General features: G+C 38.6%; 1 protein-coding gene across 8 annotated transcripts in view; it reads right to left on the bottom strand.

The window, feature by feature from the left end:
* Window positions 1–1,099: 1,099 nt before the first annotated feature.
* Window positions 1,100–25,961, bottom strand: part of PIK3CB (phosphatidylinositol-4,5-bisphosphate 3-kinase catalytic subunit beta) — a 91,557-nt gene continuing 66,695 nt past the window's right edge. For all 8 annotated transcript variants that reach the window (XM_048955579.1, XM_048955574.1, XM_048955583.1 and 5 more), the window contains 14 exons: window positions 25,175–25,305; window positions 24,500–24,553; window positions 22,390–22,578; window positions 19,611–19,732; window positions 16,453–16,596; window positions 15,445–15,544; window positions 12,788–12,966; window positions 12,051–12,160; window positions 11,655–11,733; window positions 6,198–6,365; window positions 5,592–5,715; window positions 4,827–4,972; window positions 3,142–3,274; window positions 1,100–2,627 (listed from right to left, as the gene is read on the bottom strand). In XM_048955579.1, the coding sequence (XP_048811536.1) occupies window positions 2,490–2,627; window positions 3,142–3,274; window positions 4,827–4,972; window positions 5,592–5,715; window positions 6,198–6,365; window positions 11,655–11,733; window positions 12,051–12,160; window positions 12,788–12,966; window positions 15,445–15,544; window positions 16,453–16,596; window positions 19,611–19,732; window positions 22,390–22,578; window positions 24,500–24,553; window positions 25,175–25,305 (1,817 nt within the window). In that variant the 3' untranslated portion in view covers window positions 1,100–2,489. The remainder of the gene's footprint in view (window positions 2,628–3,141; window positions 3,275–4,826; window positions 4,973–5,591; window positions 5,716–6,197; window positions 6,366–11,654; window positions 11,734–12,050; window positions 12,161–12,787; window positions 12,967–15,444; window positions 15,545–16,452; window positions 16,597–19,610; window positions 19,733–22,389; window positions 22,579–24,499; window positions 24,554–25,174; window positions 25,306–25,961) is intronic.

The following is a 25,961-nucleotide window of genomic DNA, read 5'->3' as shown; positions in this document are numbered from 1 at the left end:
GAAGGCATTCACTAGAATGTGAACAATTGAACTATCATACCAGTGCACCACTGTCACTTCAAACTGATACCAGCATAAAAGAAAAAGGAAGCAGCTCTTCTGGTGAGGGACAACTCCATGGGAGCTCTTTGCTTGGAAAGCAAATATAAGGCAAGCAGAATGTAAGAGCAGCATTTGCCACCATTTGTCACAAATCACATAATACAAGGTAAAGGCAAATCATACAATCAAAATAAAAACCAGAACTAATAGATACGTTATACATGGAGCACACACCCAGATTCAGCTGTTTCTAAAAGCAGTGCATAGGTATCTCTCCTCTGCCAGTACTGATGAGGGACTTGGGAAGCAGGACTCATTTAGAAGCAGTCATCTTCCTGGTGGAAATGTGTGGATCAGATTAGAAGTAGACTTGGAGAAAAGCAAATAACTTAACATGCAACAACCTGCACTGACAGTGTTGTATTTATAGCAGAACTCACAGCTTACAATTAGTTTTTCAGCAGCACACAACTACATCCCTTCCAAAGGTTTGGCTGACTTGTTTCAAGTCTCACAAGAAGCCTGTGGAGGAACTTGGATCTCACCAGCACTGCTAGTTATGGGTGCAACCATTCAATCATGCTCCCTCCTGGTATCTGCCTTGCTCACCAGCCCCAGGAAGTCAAAGTGGCCAACTGTATCTCAAGTTCTGAGAAAAGCTGTGTGTCCCTGAACACAATGTACCAGAGAGACGTATCAGAGACCTCTGGGCACTCCACCTCACAGACAAATGTAACATGTCTAGGAATTACTGCTTACACAAATGTTCACACTGTGAATTAGCTGAGGATGAAATCACTTCTTTTAGCAGTTGAAGAGTAGTTTCTAACACTTCCGTCTGCTTCTACAACATCAATAAACACATAATGACAATGCTTTTGTTACTTGTACAACATTCTAGAAGCAGAGAGCTTGTTAGACAGATTAGCCCCAAGAGTTAGGGCAAGAGAATAAAATCAGTACCTAAAATGATATCCTGGCCCCAGACAGGTCCTTAACCTTTTAGAAGGCCCACACCAAAAAAACAGAACAATGAAAACAAAAAAAACAACCCCACTCTCAACAAAGTAAAACCACTTTTAATTAAATTCCTACATAAAACATTTCTATGTAAAACAACAATTTAGCCAAAAAGTAAATATATGTTTTAATTTTCTTTCAAATGTCAACAAGAATTGAGAGCTACCAGCGTTCTTTGGAGAACAAGCAGTAGTTAAAGTCTATCTTGCTGATGTTCAGAAACAGTATGTTACATCTTTTAACCAGCAGTTCCTATTGCACGTCACAGATTTGCTCTCCATTTAAGCACCTAAAAGCCTGGTACCTCACTAAATAAATTAAAACAAATCCAGTTTCTTCAGAAAACATCTTCAACACAGATATCTTGGTATAGCAACATTACTGCAAGATTCAATAAATACAGAAAAGATTAATGACCTCTCATTGTGTTCTACGGAATTGTCTATTCCCACACTCACTCACTTTCAAAACAATTTGGTTTCTTTTGGTATTTATGCTCTAAAAAACACTGTGTATGATACGTATTCAAATTTTCCATCCGTGTTTATAAGACAGCACATTTGCATGGCACGAGTAATCTGACGTAAGGGTTTCAATGAAGGGCTGCAAGGAGCTTCTTGTTGAAGCTGAACTGAACGCATCTCCTAGGGAGTGGAAAAGCCCCAGGAGCTGAATGGGAGGCTACTCTCAAGGGGGGTTCAGACATATTTCAAATCAGCCTTTCCTCTTTCTGAAAGACTTCTTTGTGTGTCCTGCATCAGGACAACAAAACCGTGCAACCATGACTATCCGGATGCTGCAACACTTCAGAGGTCTCTGCCTCCCTCATCACTCTGCAAGAAACCTTACAAATACCTGGAGCTCATCTTTTGGCAGCAGTATAAGACATTAAGCAGCTTCCTGTAGTACAACGATACTGTGGTTGCTATTTACAGTAGAATTAATGCATCTGTGCCAGTATGGCAGAATTCATATGAAAAATATATACACATGGTCATTTTTAGCTAGATTAGAATAAAGAAAATTTTACTCTTCAAGTCCCAATTTTAAAACAAAAAACAGTTCTTTTAGAGGTCTTCAAACCTCCTGAGCATGTTAGAGTACATTACCCTAACGCATAAAACAAATATTTACACCTCCATAAAGTACCAAAGGATATTTAAAAATGCCTAGTAGCTCTCAGCGTGCAAAGTCAGCAGGAACTGATTATCCAGTTGGTCATCCACTTGGTCACTGTTTGTGGAGACAGTCTTGGGATCAGGCATTCAGAAGCAGAGTGCAAAAGAATCAGGAATTATTTCAGCCCGTTTCTTATTGTTGTTGACTTGTTTTCTTATTTAAAGTAAGTTTTATTGGTCCATACTACAGATCCCATTTCAAAACACTTATCAAGGTAACATTCAGCTTAGTGCAAATCCAAAACTCTCCTAGGATCTGTAATCCTTGCGAACAGTGTGAGCCATCCAGTTCACTTTAGTAGTCCAACTTTCCCGGAGTGCTTCATCGAACTTTTGCTTAAATTGTTTCAGTGCTTCTTCCTCACTCTTTCCCAAGGCAAGAGAATCCTGGGACAGGAAAACCAAACCAAACCACATCAGCATTACTGCAAATTTTAAAATCCACAGTTACGTTCATCAGCTCTTAACACAAACCACGTTCTGCTCTTTCCTGTTTTGACAAATTTTCACCTATTGTTTGTTTTGCAATATATCCGTGATATTTTCCGAGTTTAAAGGTAAAACTAAGAAAAGAATTAAGCAAATAAATGTCACCTTTACAGGTCTGTGCTTGTGCAATGAGCCAAGAGGCAAACACCGCTGAAATGGCTGCATGTAAGATGTAAGATGGAGGAACACCAAACTCATCACACAATGGTTGGGAGGGACAAATACTCATCACTTCCTTTTAGCCCCCAGAAGGAATGTGTATCTTATTCTACATAGGTAAAAAAGAATCTTTGCGAACTTCATGGGGATCTTGAAATAAATTGAAATAAATTAAAAATTGTACATCTTAGAACCAAAATTCACATTCTAGAATAACGCTAAGATCATGCTGAGCTGTAAATCTCAATTTTACCTTGAGATACTGGATGTCCTTGACAGAGGTTAGCTCCGGAAGCCCTGCAGTTAACATCAGTGCAAAAAGTGTAATAAATAGGTTTCCATGCTTTCGCAGAATTAGGTATGCCTCCTCACAGTACTGGCGGAACCTTTATATTCAACCAAAAAACACGTGCAATGAATACAACAATGAGAACCCACACAGCTGACAAACAGGTAACCATTTCCAAAAATTGTTATCTGGACTAAAATGTGTATCTGGGGAACACAGTAATAGAAAAGGCAATCAGCAGTTGTAGGGAACAGCACTGAGTCTATAGAAGCTCCACTGCATTCTCACAATATATCCCATACCTCTCTGGACTGTCCTTAAAACATTGTTAGAAAAGACTAAAAGCTTTACAACAGACACAGTTCTTCAGAAAGGCAAAACAAACGAACAAACAACATAAATGTCACTGTCCCATCTCTCTGACAATTTCTTATGATAAATGCCCTGATGATGACACACAGTGGATCTGTGATTGAAACCAAAGGCACTAAAGCACTCTCTTCCAATCCTACCTACCCCTGTGAAGTAATTCCTTCCTGCTAACATCATCATAACTGAACTGGCTGCTAAAGCTGGCATCAGGATCTCTCATTTCAGAACTTGCTCAGTTCCCTCAGTGTGTCACTGCATTATGCCTACTGTCCAATCTGTAGATTTCCATGAGGGCTAGACTCCTTCAGACTAAGAAGTTACACTTGAAAGAAAAACAAATTATTTTTTCAGGCATTTTTCAAGCGAATCCTACTGCTGTATAAACTACTCCATATTCTACAGCTCTTGTGGCAGCACAGTCACCTTTATTTCATGCTTTTCAAAACAGAGCTGCAGGTTCATTTTATTACAGTCCAGGAGAGAAACGGCAGCTATTTGCCATTTCTCCTAATACACACACACCTTCTGCTTCCAGAAATAGCCACAGAATTTGTCAAGCCATATCTAAATGCCTAATTTTATATCTGTGCCAATAAACGCTTCCTGGGAAAACTGACAGCAGGGAGAGCAAAACATGCAGAATGACCATCCTGTCAGTTGGTGGGAAGGATACAGAAAGGGAAAAGAAAAATCTTCCTCAGTCAATAGGAGCTAAGAGGGGAGCTCTCCCTTATCACATACCTTTGTCTTCCATTGCACCTCTCTAACCCAAGATGGGAAGGGCATGCAAAAACACTGGATTGTGAGCACAACCATATATACCTAAGCACCAAAATAAGGCCATGACTAATTAGCACACTGAATGTGCAGTGATGGATAGAAAGGGCAGAAGGAAACCTGTTCTTCAAGAACAGCATTCATCCTGTCCAACAACATCCTGTCTGTGGAGTCACTCCCTAGTGCCTCGTGTGCTGCTGAAGGCTTAAGGGAAGACACAACAAAAACAACAGAACCATCACAGGAGAAGATGCCACCTCCTGCATCACCTGCTGGAGGAGATAAAAAGGAACTGTATCTTTCCACTGCAGTTTCTAATGTACAAAGTAGTCTGTATATAAATTCTAGCTCAAGCAGAGAAGCAGGTTGTAACAAACACATTAGCACGGTTCCACACATGAAAAGATTAGCAAAAGGAACTGGACAAGATGCTGCTGCATTGCAAACTGCCACCAGAGATCATCTCAGTTACAAAAGGATGAGATTCAAATAATACTCACCGACCAAATTTTTCAGTGTTCCCTGTTTTCCCTTGTTGAATAACATGAATGAAATCATAGGTAAGTATGAAAGGCACCCTTTCCCTTTTAATTCCAAATTTGGACTTGAAGTTTCCAAGAATATGCCCGAAATCTATATGAAAGAGCTAAAAAATAACAATAAAAAAAATTAATTCCTCCAACAAAATAATTAGTTTTTCTAATATCTCTACAGGATGCTGCTACCAAGAATAGTTAACTCATGCTGTTACTCCTCATAGCATACTGGAGTATGCCTGGAGTACTTCATCTTACAATGTGTCAAGATTGATTTATCAATTGACACTAATACAAACCGATGTGGAAAAGACAACCTCTAGCTTGTTTTCAAGATTCTGCTCTGTAGACATTAAATTCAGGAAAACTACACAGCTCAAAACTATACTTTGTGCATTTCTAAAAGATGATATTTTGCAAGATGCTCTGAAAGGAGCTTTTGTTCTGTGACTCTGGACCATTAACGGGCCTTTCAGGGGCTCTGAGAAACATCTGTACAACAGCCTCACTTGGGAAACAGCTGCTCATAAAGCAAGCAGTGCTTGCTCCTTCCACTCCTCTTACATTTCAACCTTTCTTTAAATTAAAATTGCTCTCTCTGATTTTCAGTAAACAAAAGAAACCTCATGACTTTCAGATCTAATCCTACTGATGCACAAAAGAAACTGGAAGTTCTCACAGAGATTCCCATACAGCTGCTGTAGTTCTGCCTACAGAAAAGATTTTTACCTGGCCGTTTTTTCTGACCATTATATTGTCACTGTGCCTGTCACCAATCCCCAGCACGTAAGTAGCTACACAGTAGCCAGCACAAGACAGAGTGAATTCTTCAATGGCTCGGTCCAAGTCATCTCTAGAAATACAAAAACAACTAATATCAGTGTACTGTACTGACAATTCAAACCGTGACTCGACACGAACAAGAACTTTTGGTTTGATAAAGAAAATCCCCTTACAATACTGCAAAATCAGATTTAATTGAGAGAAAACACTGTAAAAACTAGGTATGAAAAACTGGAGAAATCCAACTGTGGCAATAGCTCCCAGATTTGAGACCCATGAAGTTGTTTGTTTGTTTTGTTTTACTTCCTGTTTGTTTGGTCTAATTTAGTACATCTTCAACAACGTGAAATCACAGTGCTGCAAATGTCAGAAGTCCTGCTGGACCACTGTCTGATTTCCAAGGGCAATCTGAAGCTGAGTCAGAATCTGACAGACTGAAGAAAGAAAGCGATGCGCCTGCCAGCACAGACACACATTCCTGAACACCGAAACACAGACCTGCAGGAATTTTGTAGGTTACACTGCAGATGAGAAAACAATTGTAGAAGTTACCCTAAATTGTATTCCTTCAGCCAGTTTAAGAGAGCATCTTTGTTGAAGGCAGCGGCGGCGGCAACGTTGCTACTATTTAACTGAATGTCAGCAATGGTTTCTGAACTGGAAACAGCCTCAATAAGGCCTGAATGATCTCCAGTTGCTAAACAGCCGTACGGCAATATCCTGAAACAAAACAAAGATCAACGTTAGAGCCAAAAATAGCAAGAATGCTTCTTTGCTACGTGAATATTTTCACAGGGCTGAATGTTGATTTAATTTGAACATTACATTGTTGGAAGTTAATACAGAGTTTGGCTTTGCAAATTTAAAATAACAGCAATTCATTTCAACATTCATTTTTCCTACTGCATGTACACATACAGAAGAAGTTAACCACAACCTTAATTTTGCCATTAGATAGTACTGTTACCTGTAATTTTATAGGAGAAACTATAGAGGGAGCCCTTTATTTGCATTTGATAGTTTCCTGGTTAAGTGGCCAAGCAGATTTACACTCAAGTTCATTCTGTACTGTAGGTTATTTGTGTAAATAGAAACAATGGACTTTTTTCCCTATTTTTCCTGTTTCAACTTAAAACGCTAGAAAGCCCCTTTTCAAGCACAGAAATGAAATAATATTTTTCATCTCCCATTAATTTCTAGGCTTAAGCTAGAAAAATAATGGAAAACAGGAGTACATCTTCCAATTCACCTGATACATAAGAATACTGCTGTGCATTTACACACTGTCGAGTACGAGTATCAACAGCACCACTGCATTAAAGTAAGACATGGACAAACACCTGAATCAAGGGGAGATATGTCTAAATATGTAAGTGCACTTTTCCAAAGCGTTTCTTTTATCGTAGAGGAGTGAAGCCATCACAACTGCTGTCTCCAAAGACACTGCATCACAAGTAGAGGTGCTTACTCTCATTTCAGCCATCTCAGATTACAGATGTTCTCTCAATTCTGCTCATCCTTGTATTAAAAACATATACTCAAATCTAATGGCAGTGCACAATCAGTAAGTAGTATGCACTAACTTACACAGCTGTATAAAAATGTGCAGGACATAAAATTTGTGGGGGTGTGCAGATAGAAAGACAAAGCTTTGCATCATTTGCATTTACAAACAGAGTTATTAATCCTGATTTCTACAAAGCAGAACTGTACCTCTTGTGTGGGACAGACTATTATCTGAAGCCACAGAAGAAAAATAAATAAAAACCCAGGCAAAATTAATTGGAGCTTCTTGGCATAAGAGCTGTTAGATGGAAGCTTCTCTACTACAGCAATAATGCACATTTGAAGGGCTCTAAGTGCTAAGACCCACATAGTTGGGTGCTCTTTTCCACTGGCAAAAAGTGAACTGAAGACGAGATTCAGAAGGCCATTTAGAGAACATCCAACTTCAAATCAAAGTAAGAAATGCAGATTTGGAAACTTCATTCCATTCCTATTCTAATGTATTAAATGAAAAATCCCAACTCTAGGCCAGAGGGTTCTCACAATGAACAGAAGCGTATCTGTAATCACTGAAAGCCAGCATGCATGACACAAGGAAGCACTGCCCATCCTTATCATGACATGACAAACGTAAGCCAAGCGTTGCCAGGTTAAAGTGCACGCTGGCCCTCTTCCATGGTATTTCAACCCACCCCACTTGCAGCTTCACTGGGCACACGTCCAACAACTTCCCCTTCAAAAGCAAGCAATGATGAAAGCCTTCAGCCCCTTGAGGACTCTTTGCTTACAACTGGAGGAAAAAACATCCTTGTCAGAGAGACACTTTGACAGGAGTCAAGTTAGGGACAAATGCGCTCAGCCTTTTCCATCTCAGCCCAGTCCTCATGACTTCACCATCTGTCAGCAGGATATGCGCCCTGCTTTTTTAACACCATGTGAAGAGCACTGACAGACCAGTGCAGCAGTTCTGGGCAGGACAGATATTTTTTCTCTTTCTTCATTTTCTCAAAATTCAACATAAATGAAGGGGGACAACTGTTAATACTGTTCTTTATTTCAATAATCTAATTCTTCCTCAATAAAACCCCAAATTCTGGCACTTTATGAAAACATTCTCTGTAACTTCAGGTCCAATTTCAAAACAATGATAAGCTTTCAACTTGTCAAAAATAATTTTTTCAGTGGTTTTACAAACCTTTCATTCAAACAAAGCCACTTAACGTGAGATTTCACACACCTTTTTTGCAACACCCCGTGCCAGTCCAAAAAGTAACTCCATACTAAATACTTCTGTGACAATTTACCACATTAAACATTAATCAACAAAGATCAAAGTCCTCACATTTAGGACTTTCTGCTGTTCTGTGACCTTACTAATTTCTCCCCTAACACAAATGCAATGCTGCAATACAGGTAAAGCCACAGAAATACCTTTTGGTGAAACTTGCTCTCATTAGAGCTGCTACACTGCAGATCCCATAGCATGCTATTTCCAACTTCTGGTAACACTTTGTTTCAGAAGTGAATAGGTAGGGCTTTTGTTTGCTTAAAGTAGGCAGATTAATTAAAGAATATGCTTTTTTGTTTTCTAATTACTCTCTGCACTGGAGTGACTGATATCTAAAGAGAACTCCGAGTCAGACTTCTCCAAACAACAGAGTAGCATTCATCTTTGCTGCTGGTCTCTGCTGTCTATTGGTTGGATCTGTACTGAAAAGCAGAGGCACCTTCAGCTTTGTTCAATTGGGCACTCTGCAAGGCACCCAGTGACAGCCCAGGACGAAGGAACTAACAGAGAACACTGCTGCATCCTGCTGCACACGCACACTTCCTTTTCTGATACAAACCCTGGTGTGGTTCCAACATTTGGTCAGAATGCACACACAGGAACCTAAACAACAGAACACACCATGTGTGCAAGAGGCCAGTTTACCCAGGAGACAAAATAGTTGACAGTGAAAAACAAACAGGAACAAAAAACCCAAAAAGTTCCTGTTCACCTTTGCAGATCTCAAAACCCACACACGCTGCCCCTCTGCAGAGCAGAGAAATCCCATGGCGATATTGTGCTTGCTTCACACTTCTAGTGAAAGACACAGGCAGAGCCAAGGTTTCATTTTATATTCCTAATGAGTGATTAGGAACTGCAATGCATGTACACGGAAAGCGATGCTGCCCCCAGCACCTCAGTGGCAGCACAGTGTTTGCCATTTGATCCATGCTTCACAGAAGCCATGCATTCTGACGTACCAACATATTCTAGATTGGGAGTTACTTCCCCAGGAGGAACAGCAAGCAGCGTTTGTGCACTGATGTTGGAAGCCTTGCTTTTACTTGAATTATCAAACACTCTGTAGTGGAAAATGTTGAAAGTGCGAAATCGACTGTGCACCCACAAAAGAAAAAAGGAAGCTACAGCTTGAGGGAAACTTAAACCTCAAAGGATGATAAAGAGCAAGAAAAAAAGACTGCGTTTATTGGCACTGATGTATGAACTGTATTTTCAGAAAATCAGAAGTAGGCGACACCACTTTTTCTCCTGTTACAGAAGTCTCCTAATGCCAGCAGTGAGAGGCAAGCCAACAAACAAGCCTGACTCACTAACAGGGCAACAAAACCTCTCCTGCTGCTACTCATTCATGGAGTTAGGAGTTGCCTCTTCTCAGGAGGCATGCAGACAGCAAACAAAGACTAGGGATCACAGAGTCTTCTCTGAACTACATCCTCATCCTCTTGGTGTTAGAGAGCTGTTTTAGCCAATCCTTTGCCAGTTAAGGTCACTTTAGAGCCCTTCCTTGGCAAATGCTGGCTAATACCTCTTTGATAGATACAGAACCACAACCCTGCCTCAATCCCAGAATTTTATTTCATAGTCAGAACTAAAAAAAAAGGATGAATGGAAGGAAGATGCTCTCAGTTATGTAAATAAATGGAAGAGGCCAATTATAGAACTTCAGTTCCTCCTGGAATTTCCCTTTTCTACATTTTTTTTTTTCCTGAGAGTTTTAAGACAAATCTTTGGACATCAGAGCCACATTTTTTGAGGTTAAAAAAAAAAAAAAAAAAAAAAAAAGCCTTAGTCAGGAATGACTCCTGATGCTGATTCCTGTTTGCTTTGCTTGCTGTGTGGCCCTGCCTGGAACCCCAAATGAAGCTTCTGCGAAAGCAGCGAGTGAAGTATGCCTCATATGGGATTGCACAGCTGCCAGACATTGTCCTTGCCCTTAATGCTGCCTCCTCACAGTGTATTTATGACATCGATTATCTAAAGTTTCAGTGTTCAATTTAACTCACACTCAGCAATCTCACAGCAAAAACAGACTTCCAGAAACAATTTATTATTCACTTTCCCCTTTCATCCCATGCTTTGCTCCAAGGAATCTCTCCATAAGTAGCATACTTTCCTGACTGTTAAGTTTCTAATTTAATTATTTGTATGGGCAGACGTTATACACCTTACAAAACTCACACTAATGCTTGAACCACAAGATTTGAAAAGCTGAGCATAAAGAATCCAACTGAAGTCTTTCAAATAATATTTAAGTACTTTTCCTCATTGGAATCCTCTAGTATCTTGATAAAGAAGTCGTGCTTATCCTACCAATTATATGAAGGTAAGAACATTGCAGGAGACTTTAAGATAAAAAGATAATTCTATTCTGAATTTTTTGACACCTGAATACCATTCTTTTCTTGCTAAAGCACAATGTGTAACTCCAGAATGCACATTAAAGGTACCCACAAGGCTTGCAAGCAGAAATAGAAGCTTTAGCACAAAATGTTGCTTATTTTCCACCGATTTTTACATTTTAACTTAGAACTGCAAACTGAAATGGCATCAAAATGTACAATTTGGAGCAGAAATAGTGAGGAAGCTGCAAAATATTTTTCCTTCATTTGTATATGTGTGTTAGAACCTAGGAGTTCTAATTCCCACATATCACTAAGTGAATCCCCATTTTTACTTATACTCCCAAATCAATGACAGTTAATAGATATGTTTGTTACATGAGAAAACAGATAAACAGAACAAACATCAAAAGCAACCTACCAAGCAATAAAAAGACACAGAACCTGGTTGCTGGAGCCTTTATTGAAGAACTGTTTTCTCACCTCATGCAGTGCTTTTTGTCAGCATGAACATTGTGATTTACAATCAGCATGGCAACTCAGATACATCGTGAGAGATGCAGTGTACCAGGTCAAATACCCTGCTTGATAGTAAGTTAAAATGCTGTGTTTTACTTCACTTCTTGCATTTCTTTGCATGGAGAAATTACTTGGTAATGTGGGCCATCTCAGGAATAAACTGCAGGGAAGCCATCTCTGTGGGTGAGGCGAGTGCCTCCTACAGCCTGTTCACCTTGGCTATGACAACTGAAACCTTTGGCACTAACATAGACATTTAGAAAGACTATGGTAGGGAAAGCAACTAAACAGGAAAGTTTTACTGGTAAGAGTGGACTCCCCATCCATACAAACCAGCCCACAAGAGCTCCTTACCGGAGATCCAGGCCAGCTTCTTTCCAAAGTACATCCATCAAACGCAAAATCTGGAGTGTCAGCATGTCCTGTCGGAGATCTGTAATGGAAGGTTGCAACTGCTGCCTCAGTTTCTCAGTGTGTTGGAGACAAACCTCCTAATGTTCATAAGACTTTCAGAAAAAGCTATCTACAAATCCTCATCAATACTAAATGTTAAAGAGGGGTTGATCGGGATTGTATCAGCGTGATTGGCAAAATCTGTAATTGGAAAACTAGTCAGAAGAAGATGCTTAATTTGCTTATTGATGCTACAGTAAACCCTGTTAAATTCTGGTAAATACAGAGCAGCACAGCTTCAGTGCAAGTGTGAGAATAATGAAGAAAGAAAAATTCCCAGTGCTCAGCACTGCTTACCATCGCCGTTTTTAAAGATGATGCCCACAAGATCTCCTCCAAACATCTTATTGTTGTACACTATCCATAGAGGCTTCATTTTAGAATCCATGTACTTACACTTCTCAACACTGGAAGAAAATATGACAGATGTTATAGTCCACCAAAAATAATTCAGCTGAACAGAACTGAACACTGTTTGAAACAGTAGAAAATGTAGACTTCCAATTAGGAAGTGCTTAAATGCTACCTCAGCTTTCTGTCTACTACTATGCTGTGTGTACCAAGTATGGATGAGTCTGTTACACACTGACTACACTGGACGCCATGAACAGCACACACACATCTAAATTAAGACTTACATTTACACAGAAAATGTCTTCTCTGTATCTTCCTACTCATTTCTAGACTTCCCATTTAAGTGCTGTCATATTTTAATCACACTTTTGTGCTTACTGTCACAAGCAGAAGTCAAGAACACAGTCTAACTCACATTTAGGCTTATATTTTAAAATGTTTAGCTATGTAATACATTGACTAAGAGTATTAAGTCACATGGTGGACCACAGAGCATCTTCAAGCTAACTGCTCTTTGACTGCAGGAAGACTGCCAGCAGACCTGCTCTCCCTGTAGCAAGTGCTCCCTGTGACAGCGTAGCTGCTAACAGCACAAAGGAAGCTCAAGCAATAGTTGTTTCTACTTGGGCATTTCCAATCAAAATCTACAGTGTAACACCATTCACTCATTCTTTACTTACTGCAGTTCTGAAAGTATAACAGAAGGATTCAGAGGAGACTGGAGGTCAGAGAGTGCTTCTCTGTAAGCATTTTGTTTCAAACATGTGTGCATTGCATCTTTTCCTTTTGCTTTGCTTTGCTTCATGGCATTCAGCTTAATTAGGCTGTTTAAAGTCTTCATTTTATTAAGAGCTTCTACCTGAAAGAAATAGTTTATCGCCAAGTTATTGCTTCGACTTTGCACATCATACAATATGTAAAATCTCATTTGACAGCAAAAAAAAAAAGTTATCTGAAGTATTAAGTAATTTTACAACATCTTTTACAATGGAAATTATAATCAGTAAAAATAAAAAACTGGAGAATAGCTTTTTCTAAATTACTCATGTTCTAGAAGCACCATTTTTACAAATAACAAAAACACTGATGGCAGGAAATCTCAAATTTCAAGTCACTTTTTAAAGCAGGACTCAACATCTCCAGCAAAATTCACATCTTCATGTATGGTGCAGACATTTACTGAAAGTCCTACAAAATTCAACTTTCTGCAGTCCAACAAAGCACAGCACAGATGCTTCAGTCCATACTGAAGTCAACAGAAACTGAGTGCTTTGTACTCCTACAAACAGTACTCGAGTTGACAGATGCAGATACTTCACTCACACTGCAGTTAGAGGCATACGATCCAAATGCCCAGGGACTGACTGCAGACAATTGCACACACACAACTACACATGCTTAGAACACTTAAGCCTGCCCTGCAAAAGTTTGCTCATTAAAACCCTGCAAAATTTAGGCTTAAGTTAAATGCTCTAATCAATTAGGATGCTTTACATTCTAAGGTATCACCTAGACAATCTATTTTTACTCTTACAATGTATAAAAGGAAGGGTTAAGCCCATTATTTTTCCCCCTTCCCTCTGTTTAAAGAAGTTTTCTACAGGTACAAATTGTAAGAAAACAGCTAACAATGTAAACATACATAATGTTAACAGAGAGAAGCCTTCTGGTAACAAACCCAGACTGCTCATACAAAGATTATGACTTCCATGCTGCACCTACACCTAAGCAGTTAGCTGAATATCAAATAGCAGATCCATCAACTGCATTTACACTAGCTGTACCTGACATGCTCAGCAATGTGTATGTTCTCTAGCAAACAGCAGCAAACTGTGAAAGCTGATTTCTATACAAGGAAGCTTCAGTTCAATTCATAAGGTGCTGAGTCAAGACTTAGCACTTTTACAGACAGACTGAACCCTGTCAGGCAGGATGCTGTGGAAATTGCATGCAGTTTGATTATAAAACTGAGGCAATGGAGACCTGCCAGGTCAGCCATCTGTCAAAACCAAAAGCACTCTGCCTTTCCACTATTCTTGGAGCTGTACAAACATCAGTGACAAGGGAACAAAATGGAACCTGGGCTGTACAAACAGGAACTTTTTGAAGTATTTCTACTTTGAATTTCTTCCGTGTTTGCACAGTTGGGAATTTTTGTGCCCCTTCTTTGACTGTACTGACATTTGTTTCCTGTGAAATGCACAAAAACTCTACTGACCTTAGGTCTATTGCTGCAAGCATTTCATCACCTTTTTATGATTCTGTCAATACTAACAGGCACTCATGTAAGATATGAGTCTTTTCTGTGTTCTGTGAATGCCAGTAACAAAGTGCACAACAGTGCATTCCTGCTTGGTTTGTCACTTTCAGTACATCTGCAATACTGACAGTATCAAAACTGTTCACCAAACATTTATCGAGTTGCTTTTTCTGTCCTTATTTTCCCTGATACAGCAAATGGAGTAATTCCAGGAGAGCTATAATTTTCAAAGATTTCACAGTAACAATCCACATTTATTTGCTAAAACTGTATTGGAGCCTTCATAACACAATGTGTGAGTCTCCTTAATGGTCTGCTAATATTCTTACCAAGTGTACTTAAAAGCAAATATCTTTTTGTTGTTGTTATTAAAGAAAAAAACATAACAAATCCATATTAACACTAAATGATTTAGCTTGTTTCAACATCTTTCCAGGGAGAACTACAATTTTTACATATAATGTATGTTTATGTGTATATATATATATATATAAAAAAACTTAGATACAATTTATGTATATATAATTTAGATACAATTTATATATATATACATATGTATAACATATATACATATATATATGTATACATACATGTATATTTAATATACAGCTTCAGCATTTTTGGCATCACTTTCTAACAAAAGCAAAAGCTGTAGGAGGTTGTCCTGGACTCATCTATATGAAGTTTAGATAGATAGCAATAGTTTCTATTGGGCAAAATAAAAATGTCACAAGTTTTAAGTGTACATAAACTCTTCTGCTAATAATCTGGGCAGCCTACTGCTCAACCCAGAATGCAGCACATTGCTCAAACTACCTTGCACTTCTCAGAACACGACAAAGCAGCCCCTAAGATCCCACAGCACTGGCTGCTTTCTGTACCAGGGAGAGCAGCTCCTTCATTACACCCATCCAAATGCATTTCTCCCTCTCACTCACACTTTCTCCTCTCCATCTCACCTTCCTCTTTCCTAAACAGATGGATTTGTCAAGGTAACCTTATGGCCCAGAGGAAAATGGAAAAGGATTTGAGTTACAAGCTAGCATGTGGAGTTTAAAGGAGGAGGGGACTGCATACCTGTTTAGCAAGCACTTTCATGTGAGCAACACTTCCTCGGCAGTAAGCTTCAAGTATCAAACCAAACTGTACTGAAACAGCAGGTATGTGAACCTCTGACCTGCAAGGGAACATCACAGCAGAAAGGCTTCTCATTTATCTAAACAGACCGCACAATTTTACAGATAAACATTTAAAGCTGTTGAAACTGAGAAAAAGAAAAAAACAAAACACTTGATGAACACTTTTAGATAAAAGCTAGATTTTGTAAGAAACAACAACGCACGCATGCTGAACACTCATAAGGAATAGCCAGTTTCCACATACCACTTGTTTCTAGGTCTTGGACTGTTGTAGATGCAAAACTGTTAAGCGGTAGCAATTCGATATTTGTTTTCAGGATCTGCTTATATTAAAGAAAGCAGTGCTAATAGATGATATTGAGAGTTAGGGCTAATGTTCAAGTGTGTGTTTTCAAAACTTCATAAGAAAAAAACAAAATTTCTCTGAGGAAAAACACTTTGAAAGAAACCACTGAACTTCAGTGCAGTGCCAATTATCCAATAATCCTCCACAACATTTTCAAGTAAAGCTTGCTCTTTTCACTTAGAAATATCAGAATAATAAGTTGGATTCCAAAAACAGAACCAACATGTAAATGCTGCAAGGTACCTGCAACTCATGGAACTGATCATCACATACAGCAAGAGCACACAGAACTGCTCTTCTGTTATTTTCTGATTTATTTTTTTCCTCACAGTTGAGGTGTAAGTATTGCAGTTTTACTACATGCACAGTCAAAACAAGCACTGAAATCCAACACAAACCTAACTTAACAGTTGCCTAGAGGAATTTTCTTCAAACAGCAGATTACAAAGCACAGTAATAAAATTTCAACTATAGGCTGGCTTTGATCAATAAATGCCAAGGGCATAAAAATAAATAAATAAATATTAACATCTTGACCTACGTACCAGAAGTCCCATCTACATCAACAGTTTCAGAAAAATAGAAGAGAAACGTTCCTACCTTAGATGCCAGAACAACATCTGTCCTATTCTTCTATTAGCAAGTGCTCTCTCTAGTAGAAATCTGGAGAGAGCACAATCAAGAAAAGGTTCGTATTTCAGGACTTGCACAAGTTGAAGAAGATACTGAGAAAGCTCTTCATCACTAGAATGAGGTACATAAGATCAGTTAATAACAGAATAACCAGATTAATGACATTCCAGAAATTCAGATGCATATGATAAACCCAATTAGGACAGATTTAGTTTCCATAGTTTCAGTTTCATGCCAACTTTTCAATCCTTTAGAGAAAAATACGAATACACACACAACTTACGCAACAGCCAGATTTGATCACTTAATCCATATGTTATAATTCTATCTATCTATGTTATAATGCTATCAAACCTGTAAGTAAAACCTGGTATTTTATCACGATCCGTTACATGATCAACACCTCAGCCTGAGTGCCAGGTTAACCAGCCAGGAGATTAATTGCTCCAGAGGTTTTTCTGAAGAACAGAAGAACATTCACTCTTCTTTGCCCTCAACTTCTGACTAAGAAACTGTACCTTTGGAAGCACTGTAACCTACCAGTTACCTAACTGCAACAGGCATGGGCAAAAAAGACCCCTGAGGCATACCTAAGAATATGTGCAAACCTGTTTCAAAGTTACCCAGCTTAATCAGAGAAGGAAAGCAATATTCACTCCACTGAATGTAATTTAACTAACCTGTCTTAAGAAGCTGCTACCTTAAGAAGTTGCTACCTGTAAGCTAGAATGAGCTGCTTTACTAAAATATATATTATAAAACAACTAGTTTAGCCAAAATGTTTCTATTTTTGTTGATTTGCTCTTAAAAACCATACCAACATGTGATCTTCCTCCCTGTCTTAAAAAAAATATATATTAAAAAAACATCATCTTGCCCAAAGTACTTCAGGAAGGCAAATTTAAGCATTTAGCAATAGTCCATAGAAACACTTCTTTTAAAAGTCCGTGTACTAATTAACATAGTAGTTTTAAATACTTCAAGTACTTAATATTGTGACATAATACAAATAATTCCAATAATTTTCTTTAAAATCCTGTACCCATCTTTCCCATCACAACAAAACCCTCAAACACTTGAGAGTTACGTTAATCCAGAACAGAACCTGAACTTTCCCAGACTTTTTACATTCAAATGTCTTCCCTCTTCATAAATGGTCTGTAGAATTCAAATCCTCTGCCTAGGATGAAAGGGAAAGAGCAGCAATTCTTCTGTGCATCACCTGAGGACTTGGGAGATGCAAATATTCTTCTGTTCTCTCGCTCTTACTCTGAAAACCTTCACAGACTCAGAGGGACCTCTGCACATCACCTAGAGCAACTCCCTGCTAAAGCAGGTTCCCTTGGTTGAGTTACACAGGAAAGCATCCAGCTGGGGTTTGACTATCTCCGGAGAAGGAGACTCCACCTCTCAGTGCAGCCCATTTCAGCGTTCTGCCATCCTCAAAGTAAAGCTCTTTCTTGTGTTCAGGTAGACTTTCCTGTGCTCCAGCTCAAGCCCATTGCCCCTCATCCTGCCACCGGGCACCAATGAAAAGAGCACGGCCCCATCCACTTGATTCCTGCCCATTTACAAGCATTGTAAATTCCCATCAGCCTTCTCCAGCCAGAACAGCTCCAAGTCTCTCAGCCTTTCCTCGTACAGGAGATGCTCCAGGTCCTAAACAACTGTGTGGCCTCTGCTGAATTCTCTAGGTCTCTGTCTTTCTTGAACTAGATTGCCCAGAACTGGACACAGTGCTGCAGATGTGGCCTCACCAGGGCAGAGTGCAGGAGGAAGATCACCTCCCTTGCCCTGCTGGCCACGCTCTCTGTAATACACCCCAGGCTGCCAATGGCCTTCCTGCCCACAAGGACACACCGCTGGCTCACGGCAAACCTGCTGTCCACCAGGACACCCAGATCTTCCTCTGCAGAACTCCTTTCCAGCAGGCCAGCCCCTAACCCGTACTGATGTATGTGGTTATTCCTTCCCAGGTGAAGGACTTTGCACCTTCTGTTGTTGACTCTCAAAAGGTTCCCCTCCTCCCAACCCTCCAGCCTGTCCAAGCCTCAACTGAACGGCACCACTGCCTTCTTCTTTGTCAGCTTCAGATCACCTGGAAACTTGCTGAGGGTGCACTCAATCCTTCCATCCAAGTTGATGATGTTAAACAGGACTGTACCCAGTGCTGACCCATGGGAACACCATTCAGTAACTTGGTCAAAATGCTCAATCGTGCTGTGCTATATTTATTTTTCCCTACTTTTCTCATTTCAGCTATTAGGATTCACAGCTTCTACCAGCTGTCTTCGGCAGACTTTTTAAAGTTGGAAATTGATACCCAACTGGACACAATTTTGTTTCAGAGCCAGAACTAAGAATTCTAGAAATAATTCCAGATGTAACAATTCAATATTATTTGGATAGCAGCTAAACTGCTTGTTTACATTTGAAGGAAGTCAAAATATGTTTTTCAAATACATAGCCTTGACCATTAAAAAATGAATCATTAAACTATTCACCACAGAGACATTAGAATTCAAGGACAGGAAATACAGTAGTCCTGCAAATGATAACGTGAAATAAATCTTCCTCTAGGTTACACTGAAGAGTAAAATGTACGTGATAAGGGAAGAACTTAGATAGCAGAGGCTACTGGGAAAATCAATCAAAGCAGGAATTCTCTTTTGTAGCACATTACATAAAGGCAAACATTTCTATTAAATGATACAGCAAATACCTGACAAAAAGCACGAAGTAGCAGGATGGACATTTTTGCATTATTTGACTACTGTGATACTTCATCTTTTCATCATTAAAAAGTTCTCACAATACTTTGTTCACCCTTTGTCCAAGAAAGGAGCGAACACAACTTTCTGGAACAAAAGTACACCAGTTTTCTTTAGCAGCATGGAAAATAATGATCTTTGAATACAAGATATCAGAATAAGGAGATCTCATTTGGCTGCCAATTTGCTTATCGAGAAAGATTGCTTTATTTGGTCATTATTTACAGCAGGCTGTCCACTTAAATCTTTCCTCTTGAAGCTTTTTTTTTCTAGAGACAACCAGAACGCAGTATTCCTCTGTGCACACACCTCAAGAACATTTCACACGCTGAACAAATAACACTACAAACTCACCTCATTTGCTTTAAACAACCCACTGCGTATTCTCTCACATACTGGTCTGGGTAATTGAAATCCAACAATTCTAAAGCTTCTCTAGGCAGCAGCTTGGGCCATATCTGAAGGAGAGCTTGAAGCTGTTTTAAAAAGAAGACTGTGAGGTTACAGTTAAAGAAGTTATTTAAGAAAACAATTTGATATAACAGTCCATAAAAGCATGTGTTAAAGCATCTAAAGGTCTCATGAAATGAACCCTTTTTATTGCATTTCAATGAAGATATCCACGAAGGATATATTTTTAATAATATGTACATAGCAATATGACTGAAACAGTACACTATTAGATAAATTAAACAGGCTTAGACGTGTAAATGCAGTATCTAGCATATGTATTAAAAATAAAGATGTTTTTAAATATAAACATTATCTTTCCACAAAAACATACGCTCCAAATCTGTTCAGTCCTTAGCTCAGAAGGGTCAGCACCACAAGTCTTTACATCAAGAAACACTGCAGCCATCAACACTTACTTACCACGAACACTTGTACTGAATTTCTAAACTAAATACTAACACTGAGCAGACACTTAATACCATAAAACAGATGTTGAAAATGCAAACAGCAGTTATGCCTGCCCGACACAGAAGAAATTTCAAAACAAATGTATCAGGATTTTTAGACAAGCCACTTTAAATCAGGTGCAGAAACAACACAAATAGAGAAACGCTTTGTTAATAATGAATGTTCAAAATTAATGGGGAATCTGAGTTACAACTTGAAAAGGAAGGTCAAAGAGGCATTACATGCTTCATATCCGGGAATGAATTTTGAAATTCATCACCTACAACGTGTACATTCACTATGAATTTTATTTGAAGATACAGATCTCCTCATTTTGACTGCCAGCAGGATCCATTGCTGAAATCATTTGAGAGGCTAGAAAAATGACAACATTTTAACTGATTATGACCTAGAGGAAGCAAGATCTAACTGACCTATGAAACAGCCTAGAAAATTCCCCATTTGACATATTTCTCTGTCCACATTCTTCCTTGGAACTTTTAATAAAAGAAGTGCAGCCCATTTAGCTCCACATCCCAGGCACTGCAAATCAATGGCGCAGAAGGGCAGCTCAAAGGATATCAGAAATGCCTGTTGTATTTGGACAGAAGAAACCTGCAGCATGAAATATTCTCATCTGCTTAGACAACAGAGAGGTCGCCCTCACTTAAACTGTTCCACTCGAGTGACAGTGGTCGGATATTATTTCATTTTTTAACAGTGACCGATTCCTATTCTGAGAATAAATACTGTCTGTGAGTCCTGCCAACAAGTCCTGCCACCACACTGCACTGCAGGGTGACAGTAAGGACAAATACCTTGGGAATTCGTTCACTGCAATTCCACTACTAAAATGCTACAACACAACCAGAGTTTGGACGAAATCTATGTGGTAAATAATACAGGAAAGCTGCTTTCATCCATTGCGCAAAACACCATGAATTAATATAGATGGTTTACAATCAAATATAATATTCAATTTCTAAGAGATTTTACTGTATTTGAGCCACAATAAATCAGAACATAGCTATTCAGTTCATTTTTCATGTCAACAGCCATTTTTTATTTATTTTTTTAACTGTTACTTTTTGCTCTGGCTCTCAGACTCTCACTGCAAAGCACTTCTGCTACTGAGGCACACATTGTGTTGTAGCAGAACAGCTACTGCAACACACAGCCAGCACTGTATGATTTCAATAAGAGGCAAAGTATGAGTCCTGCCTGTTTTGGAATTCTTACATTTCCATGAGATTGCTGCACCTCAGCTGAGGTGAAGCCCGTTGGAATGCTTACATGTCTAAGTACTACAGAAACATTGAGCATGCTTAGGGATAACATCTCACTTTACAGATAGGCTGTTCTTGCTGCCAACAACAGCTTTCAAATATAAACCACAATACCATCTATGCATAAGCAAACAAACACTGCATTCCTTTTCCAAAATAACACAATAATAACCAGGATTATTATGTATTTTCAACCACAAGCTTAAATAAATTGCCTTATACGTTCTTTTTTATATACTCAAATTTAAGGGATTTTTTGAGCTGTCAAAAACATCCATATTCCAAACAACTTTTTCAATAATTAGGCTGTATTCTAAAGCCCCCAGCATGTGATCAGAATGCCTTTTTCTTCACATATTTTAATGACTAAACAATAAATGCTTCCATGTCTACAACTCATATTTCCAGACAACTTTTAAAAGTGAACAATTAATTCAGAAGCACATAATGGAACTAATAAAGAACAAGAAAGAGACTGGATGTGAAGAAGAACAAGGGAGTGATGACTGTCTGGGTGCTGTACTTTGTTACTGCAGTGCTCATGGCACAGACAAAATAAATTTGCATTCCTCCCTGACAAAAACATATGCAGGACATACACATCTAACTGTACAACACAGTGCTGGTTCCTGCATTAGAGTACTGTCAGTGTTCACACCAGATGAAGTTTTTCTTGTTCCTCCCAACCTGCTGTGTACACCATCAGACAAAAAACCTCCCATCCATATACAGTGATATGCTATGTTACTATTAACCACCCTGTGAAGCAGGCATGCAATCACTACAAATATTTGATCAAACTCTATATGATGAGAAGAGGCATTTCCTACCATGAGCGAGTGCTGTCCCTCTCAAATAAATAAACAAACAATGTCTGCTTCAGTGAGGTTTAATTACCTACCCCAGGACATGGACATTTTCTACACCATCTTCCCCTTCTGTCTTACCTGAGCAACATCTTCAAGTTTGTTCCATTTTAAGGAGAGCAGCAGCTTTGGCAACGATTGTGGAAAATTTTCACGGCAGTCGTATCGCAGAGTCCAGATGAGATCCATTTCATTTTCACAGAGCTGAGATAAAGGATCTCTTTCCATTATTTCTTTTAGCACGATGTAAAATTTTTTACCGCCTCGACCCTAGAAAATGATAGAAGTACATTTTGGTATGTTCAGTAGGGTTCTTAGATTTTAGCTCAAGTACTGGAAATGCTGTACCAAGAACAACATGAGATAGAAGGGAATGACAGTGAAGCCTCTCCTTCAGATGGCCAAACCTGTTCTAAGAACTGCACCCAGCAGTCATTCAAAACTCAGTGCACACAAGTTCCTGAAAAATAACTTCAGAATTAAGGACACTAGGTGGCAATATTTCTGTATTCCAATCCAACATGGAAAACACTTGCTGGGATGCATATATTTTTCTTTTTGTTTTTCAAATGAGTAAATGCTATGTATCTATAACACCTGTATCTATCTATCTATCTGTATATTTTAATTAAAGGCCAAAAGTCACTTTTCCAACAATAACCAAAGGTAACTATATTTACTAAGCATGCAAAGAAACACTTCTGTCTTCTCTTCCAGACCTTTCTCTTTCAGACAACGCGCTGTTCTATCTCTCTGAAACACTGATGTAAGTACTGGTTCTGCACGTCAGTCTGCATGAAAGCATCTTTGCAAGTTAAATCTTCCTTTCCTGAGCCATACTTGAGACTGAAAGGGTGGAAATTAAAGTGATGATATCAGCAACAACAGAATTCCATAAGTTAATGGGAGATGAGTAACTGGTGCATCTGAGTAAGGACACAATAGTTGACAGGAATAAACTAGTTCCAATGTAATATTTAGATAAGCAATATCTCAGTTCTCTAATACTAAAGCCATCTTTACCAGAAAAGCCAATGGAAGTTTCAGCATAATTTTAAGAGCTTGGCCAAATGGTCTTTACATCACTGGAAAATGAAAAAAATCAAAGTAAAGCTGAGAAGAAATTGTAGTAAAAGTCAACTAGGACTGATAACAGAAAAAAAATTACCATTAAAGTATGGTATTCTGCATAGGATTTCCAGCTAACAAAACTACACCTGATATACACACAACCTGTTCAGCTCCTCCTGGAAAGGATGAGCGTCAATTCGGTGCTGAAGCGTTTTAAGTATTTTGTTGCAAGTAGAAATTCCTTGGATGTGAATAGACTTAAAAATAATTAGTTGAACTCAAAGGCTTAGTAGTAAAACCATGTAAACATTATGTTTCTGTATCAAAACAAACAAAAAACCAGTCTTCACAATAAAGTGGCATTCTGCTACTTGAGATTTCCAATTTATACACCAGATAGTTCATACCAACTGCAGTAGTGAGCTTTCACTTTTCCCAATCACATTATGCATTCACTGACCTTTTTTCAACTAACTGCTGTATTCTTACACACAATGCAGCTCTTACTGCTGCTAAGTCCCAGTGCTTCACCTTCTTAAATTAGAACCTTCTGCATGCTTACAATGAATTTTTTCCCAAAAGTAAAAAAATGATACAAAGAAAACACCTTCAGATTTTGGTGATTGTTTTGAAGTTTGTCAAGTTAGAACTATGTGAATTCTGAAGAAGAGCAAGTAATACCCATATGTAAGCAATATTTTTAATAGACTAAAGATCATTTATCAGAGTACTTCTTTGGAAGCATCCAACCATCAGGCAAATTGTCATACTTAATCCAACTGAGCAGTTGCCCAATATTTATGCACCCTAGGAATGCTTTCCAGCTCTAATGGAAACCTCAGCTCTGTTATGCTCCAAATCCATAAAGAGTCTGCATAGCAGTTGAGTTATTTGATGAAAAACAACCAAGGTGTTCTTTCAGAAGTCCAAAGTATATTGAAAAAGAATGAATGAGAGTGTGTTTAATGCAGTTCAACAAAGTGGATTATGCAAGCAAATAAAGCCCACAGAATTATAGTTATTCAAGTAGTTGAATTATTTTCTGTTGGATTGATGCAGAAGATTAGAAGAAAATACCCCCCAAAGCAATGTTCAAGTGCTGCCTTTAGCAGTCGCTTACCGCCATCGCAGCATTATCACTGCTTCTTGCAATCTCAGCTGCCTTTTCAAGTATCTGCAAAAAGACATTTTAAAACAGCTCAGATTTAAATACAAATCTGCCACTGAAATAATCTTAGATAAGTAAATTTTACCATCTTTTACATAATTACAACACTATCATATTGTAGATACAAGGAATCACGTGTGCTTCTATGGAACAAATGACCAGAGTTTACTGCACTGACTTCCCAGTCCATTTTTATACACTACAAAGAGTCTTGATAAAAAATTTAGCTCATAGAGGAGATAAGCATTCTGAAAAACATTGTAACACATTTGTACAAAGTAGTAATAGATCTTTACAGTCACAGGCAGGCAAAATGTGAAGGTTTCCAGTGTTGTACAGAAGTTTAGCTTTTTAAAAGAACATTGGTATTGGAAAGTGATTGTGCTGCTGACTCTCAAGACAGCATGCAAAGAGTATTTTAAAATGCACGTCTTCAAAGATTATCTGAAGACTCTGAAGGCAGAGCACTGACATTATTATATACTGCAAGTTCAAACAACTCCAGAAAGTTGGGAAATTCAGTGACAAAAGCAGCTGAAAGTAAAGAATATGTAAGAAAGAAAAGTAAGAAAAGAAAGTAAAGAACATTTGCATACAAGCATTCTCGACCACTCTGTCACATCTTACCTTATCAAAGGGAGGGTAGTTAATAGGCTGTTTTGAATATTCTTGAAATCTAATGTGCAAAGCTGTTGCATTTTCAGTGTAAGGGTTAGTCTGGACAGTTCCCATTGGATTTAACATTTCTTCAAGCTCATCTAAAATGTTAGCAAGAACAATTAACATTAAATTTAAAAAGGTAATAATCTTATTGTGTCACTGTCTTTCGGTCCAAATGACTGACAGTGGTCTGCACAGCACCTTTCCAGTGCAGGCGTCTCTGGCATAAACATTGCAGACATTCTGTATTCACAGATGCTGGATTATCACAAAAGGAAAAATAAAAGATTTTCTCCTTCCAGAAGAAATGTAACATCAAAGGAACCCTGGATAGTGCTACCCTGAGCCAAATCCCTAAATGCAGCTTCAGTCCCAGTAACATCAGTCTCTGTAAACCCACACATACACTGCCTCCATATCAAACAGCATGAAAAAGAGTCAAAAGCGTTGAGCTTTTTCCCCCAACACTAAAGCCAGATTAATACTGCAATTCTCATAATTAACTGAAGAGTAACATGTAGATTTCAGACTGTTTTACTGATCAATCTGAATTCCAGGGAAGGAATTCTCAAAAACGAAATTCTAACTCACACGTTTTGCAGTCTCCAACATTGTCACATACAACATAGCTCACCTACTGAGTTTAAAACATAGCACAAGTAAGCAAATGAAACCTAAAATGCATTTAAAAAACCCAACCAGATAACACTAGATTTAAGTATGCATCTCCAGTTTCAAGTGATCTTCTTTCTGT

The sequence above is a fragment of the Lagopus muta genome, chromosome 9, assembly GCF_023343835.1.
Source record: "Lagopus muta isolate bLagMut1 chromosome 9, bLagMut1 primary, whole genome shotgun sequence".
Classification (NCBI taxonomy): Eukaryota; Metazoa; Chordata; class Aves; order Galliformes; family Phasianidae; genus Lagopus; species Lagopus muta.
Note: the sequence above shows the minus strand (reverse complement) of the source record. Positions and strands in the feature narration are given on the sequence as shown.